Here is a 5,000-nt window from a genome sequence, read left to right as displayed (position 1 = left end):
TTGTTGCGTCAACAGCTCTTGTGTCGGGTGAAGGACAGCGCTCAGCTGCTGCAAAAGAAACTGGACCAACATCACAACCGCAAAGACCAGGAGGTTTTCAACATGTACCAGGTAGAACTGTGATACCAACTGAGCTGTAAGACAAACCCAAGCTTCACGTGGGCCGTTTTACTCCATAGACGTTTTTGCATTTGAAACCGATCGGATAACTGACTAAAAAAACCAAAAAGTCTCACGGAAAATCTAGCTAAAGGAGTGAATTTAGAAATCTAAACAAGATGAAGTGCCAAGGAACATCAGAGATACGAGTCCTCTGGTTACTCAGAGTAATGTGTTAAACACAGGAGACGCGCGCGAATCAATAAAGATTAAGATCACTCAAGGAAAATGTGTTTTTCCATTAGCTGTTAGTTGTGATGAATACATTTGTTTCTTTATTTTTCGTGAGTTAGTTGCTGATGTTTATTGAAAGCTATTTTAGCTGATGTCGTTAAATGGGTTGGAAGCATAATGGTGACTTTGCATAGTTTTTGGCACAGCCGAGCACCGACCACATGTTCCAACCATGTTTCAACCATGTTCATGCGCTGCCTTTGCTTTTTATTTTGCGCTATCCAAAATGATAAACCGTCATTTAGACTTAATAGGCTGTTTTCTTTCCTGATTTGACCCCGCGTCTGGATGCTTTTTACGCTTTGTAGACTAAGAAGTAAATGCCCACTGCTGTGATTGCATAAGAATTGGTGTTTGACAGCATGTGTCATGAGGACATGGATTTAGGTTAAAAACACAAAAATTGTTAGTATACTTATCAAACGATGTGCAATATCAGTCAAAGCAAAAGTGACTATGTAATCAAAACAGTTATTCACACTGTCGGATAGGGATAATATAACATAATAATAGGATATAATATAGCCAGCACAGCATTGTCTTTTAGTTTCAATCCTCTGTTGAATTGAACCTTGTTTCTAAACGCATCTGTGGTAAAATGAACAAACGAACTGAAATGACGTCGTTTCAGACAAAGTTGAATCGGCTCACCAAAGCCAGGCGGTTATGCAGTCAGTGGGTACGAAAACAATTCATTCCTGCAAAGAAATTATGACGAAGCTCGTGTCATCAGAGGTCATGAAAACATCAGATGCAACTTTTCCAAAGCCATGGAAAGAATAGTAAATCATCAATCAATCATTTTTATTTATATAGCGCTTTTAACAACACAGGTTGCATCAAAGCACTGTACAGTATAATGACAGGGATGTATAATGAGAGTGACCAATTTCTTATTAAATGCAGAGACGGTCTCTGTAGTCAATTCAACGATAGTCACTAGAAGTTAAGTGTCCCCAACCAAGCAAGCCAGAGGCGACAGCGGCAAAGAAACAAAACCCCATGCATACAGAATGGAGAAAAAAAAAAAAAAAAAAAACCTTGGGAGAAACCAGACTCAGTTGGGGTCAGTTCTCCTCTGACCGGACGCCCAGCACTTAACTTCCAGTTCAATTTTAAGCGCAGCTGTGTCAGGTAGTGTAAATGACTTAGTGTGTGTGTGTGTATGTGTGTGTGCATCAGGATCTGGTGATTGGTCCACAGGGCGCATCTAGGTGTTCTGGTCTCTGATGAACATAATCTCTGGGTGCTGATCCACCATCCAGTCTGGATACAAACTGTGAAAACAGATTGAGAAAGAGACAGGACTAATATTAGCGTAGATGCCATTCTTTTTACGATGTCACAAGTACATCGTATTGTAGAAATAGTGTTCCCGGTTCCAGCAAATCTAAGTAATGCAGCCTAAAAATCCTTTAACGGATTTGAATAATAAAAGGCGTGTTGGTGTGTTATGTGTAGGCTAAGTTAAAAAGATGTGTCTTTAATCTAGATTTAAACTGGCAGAGTGTGTCTGCTTCCCGAACAGAGTTAGGAGATTGTTCCAGAGTTTAGGTGCTAGATAGGAAAATGATCTGCCGCCCGCAGTTGATTTTGATATTCTAGGTATTATCAAATGGCCAGAGTTTTGAGAACGCAGCGGACGTGCAGGACTATAATGTGATAAGAGCTCGCTCAAGTATTGAGGAGCTAAACCATTCAGGGCTTTATAGGTAATTAATAAGATTTTAAAATCTATCCGATGTTTGATAGGGAGCCAGTGCAGTGTTGACAGAACCGGGCTATTATAATAAATAATTTAAATAAATATTACACCAATATTATTGTTGTTCTTTTTTTAATGCATATTTAAAAGGTATGCAATAAATAAACCTTTGTTTTTATCAAACTTATAGGCTACGTGCGAGTGTCTCGAGTCATGTTTACATTAATCTACACCCCGCCTCCAGCAGAATCTCTCGAAACAGTATACCGTCACGCAGTCTTTTTCAAACTTCTTTCTGCCCTAAAACGAAGGATGAAAAAAACAGTTTAAAGTAAATCGGGGCCTTTATGTTCTTGCATCTAACCAAAGTTAGCTGCAGTGTGTACGTGGCCATAGAGTAGAACGTCCCTCAAGCAGTTGTTTTGGCAGATTGGCTTCAACTGACTTTAAACTGACAGCAAATTTTCTGTTATTTCAGGAGTTTCTGCGTTGGTTCTGTGAGACTCTGTTCCAGGTGTTTCACCCAGGAGCCTCGTTCTCCAGGTGTCTGATGGCTCTGCACCTGCTGGGGCTGATCTCCGAGCATTTCACCTTTAACACGGGTATTTGTATAACCTTTTCTTACACAAGTAAGTCACTTTTAAAGGGTTCTGTCATTATTTACTCCCCCTCCTGTTGTTACTTAACCCGTAAGACCTTTGTTCATCTTCAGAACGCTAATTAGGATGTTTTTTTATGAAATCAGAGAGACAGCTGACCCTCCATAGACAGTAGGGCTGGGTGATATATTGATAATCACTCGCATCTAGTCATTAAACTGGTCCCTACTGCAGTAAAGTGATAAATCTCCATCACCTGTTTTCAGTCGTCTCACTAGTCATCTCAGTATGCATCCGTTCATCTGTTCATCCCCCGTTTTTCAGGCTCTGGTTTTGCTCTTGGAGAGTCAGTGAGTTTTTCTCAGGCTCAAGCCGTGCTGTACTGCCTTGCAAGCAACTTTCTTGAAGTCAAACACCTCGCCTGCAGCCTCTTACAAAAACTGCCCCCCGCTGCAGTGCGACTCCAGGTCGGTGTGAAAGTAAGGGTCCGAGACCACTACAGAGTAACGTTCAAATGAATACGAATGTTTGTCCGCCTCTGTGTAGGAGCCGGAGAGGCTGCGGTCTTTGCTTCAGGTCGCTCTGGACCTCAGCACCAGCACCAAACCCTTCGACAGCGTCACTGCTGCTCATCTTCTCAATCTGCTGCTGCACCAGCCGGGTTTGCAAGATGCGTTACTCGGCTGTATCCAGAAGCAGCACATCCCTGTCCATCCAGCCCTGATCCAGTCCCAGACTCGGGCATCCTGTCTGGAGCAGAACACCCTGGCAGGTACACCAGTGTTAGATGACCATCGTTCAGGATGGGTTAAAATGCTGGTTTATAATCCAGGCTGCCGTCTGAAAGATTACAGGTTTAAGCAAGATATCAATTTTCAAGACTTTTCATGATTTCTGTAATTTAACTGCAACATTTTAAATTGCAAAATGAATGTACAAGATTTCAAAAAACCAAAATGCATTCATTTTATAAATTTTTTTTAGGAAAAAACAGACAGATTTCTTTGAAACCATGACACTAAAGCTTTGATTCAAAAAGTTTATTACATTATTATCACATTGTAAAATGAATCCTTATAAAACAAGTGGTTTAATCAAAGTCTCTGTAGAGATGTGTTTAGGTAACCAAGATTTTGAACATTTTATTTATTAACTTGAATTATGAAAGTTTAGCTTACTTGTGGAGGTTATAGTAAATCTGGTTATAGTAAAAAATCTTAATATGCTTTTTTTGAAGATTAATGTTACAAAAGACGTGAGGATGAGAAAATGATCGCAATATACCTAAATGATATAATTCAAATATTTTAGAAATGCTATTATATAAATATTATATGTATTCTGTTGCACCACTACTGCTGCTATTAGTAATATTATTAATATCCTACAAATATTTAATGTACAGTTAATCATTTACTTTGCTTAATAATGTTTTGTAGAAAACAAAGATTCAAACCCAAAAAATGTACGTTACCGATATACATTGTTGGAAATGACCTGTGAGTCTTATGCTGTTGTTTTAACTATACATTAAATCAAGCATATATGCATGTATGTATATGTATATTTATATGCATGTATGTATCTAAGTAATGCATTATGCAGTAATGTTAGTGCTTTGATGCAACCTGTGTTGTTAAAAGCGCTATATAAATAAAAATGATTGATTGATTGATAATGCATGTCTGTGTTGTTTCAGTGGTGCAGTGTCTGATGGTGTGTCTGAAAGAAGAGGTTATGAAGGCCGAGTCGTCTCTTCTGCAGGCCGCTGCTTCCTATCCTTTATATGGCAGAGCCCACTGCATCACTGCAGTCCTGCAGCAGCTCAACACTGGGTACACCTTCAATCGGTCTTCGTGTTCCTTTTGTCTCTCTGCGTCTGTGTGTGTGACACGTTTCTGTGTGTTCAGGTCACTCGTACTGCTGTCTGAGTGGAGGGCCGTTGTGTCAGAGCTCATAGGCCTGTGCTACAGGATGTCTGATGTGGTGTCACCTGTGGTTCAGAGCTCTTCCCCCGAGGGCCTCATTCCCATGGATACAGAGTCTGGTAAATGCATCTAACACTGTCTTAAACAAATGGCAGCATGTCCAGCGGTGCTTTAGTGGACAGTAGAAATGAACTGATTGCTGTACTGTTTATACTGAACAGACTGTGTATAGATTGTACATGAGAGGGAGGCATTTAAAACATTTAACGGCATTAAAAATTTAAAGCGGGTCGTGTCCCAAGAAAGAATCTTTGTTTGTGGCATTGACCACTTGGCATTTCATCTGAATTCTGTATGACGTGCATGTTACAGGAG

At 40.0% G+C, this 5,000-nt stretch overlaps 1 protein-coding gene across 3 annotated transcripts in view; it reads left to right on the top strand.

Moving 5' to 3' along the window:
* The window catches only part of thada (THADA armadillo repeat containing), a 79,745-nt gene that overhangs the window by 7,348 nt on the left and 67,397 nt on the right, over window positions 1–5,000 (top strand). For all 3 annotated transcript variants that reach the window (XM_043256156.1, XM_043256155.1, XM_043256154.1), the window contains exons 14-19: window positions 16–111; window positions 2,577–2,700; window positions 3,022–3,164; window positions 3,244–3,469; window positions 4,397–4,532; window positions 4,608–4,744. In XM_043256156.1, coding sequence (XP_043112091.1) covers window positions 16–111; window positions 2,577–2,700; window positions 3,022–3,164; window positions 3,244–3,469; window positions 4,397–4,532; window positions 4,608–4,744 — 862 coding nt within the window. The remainder of the gene's footprint in view (window positions 1–15; window positions 112–2,576; window positions 2,701–3,021; window positions 3,165–3,243; window positions 3,470–4,396; window positions 4,533–4,607; window positions 4,745–5,000) is intronic.

This window comes from Puntigrus tetrazona, chromosome 13 (assembly GCF_018831695.1).
Source record: "Puntigrus tetrazona isolate hp1 chromosome 13, ASM1883169v1, whole genome shotgun sequence".
NCBI lineage: Eukaryota > Metazoa > Chordata > Actinopteri > Cypriniformes > Cyprinidae > Puntigrus > Puntigrus tetrazona.
The sequence above is the reverse complement of the archived record's forward strand: the minus strand, read 5'-3'. Positions and strand labels throughout refer to the sequence as shown.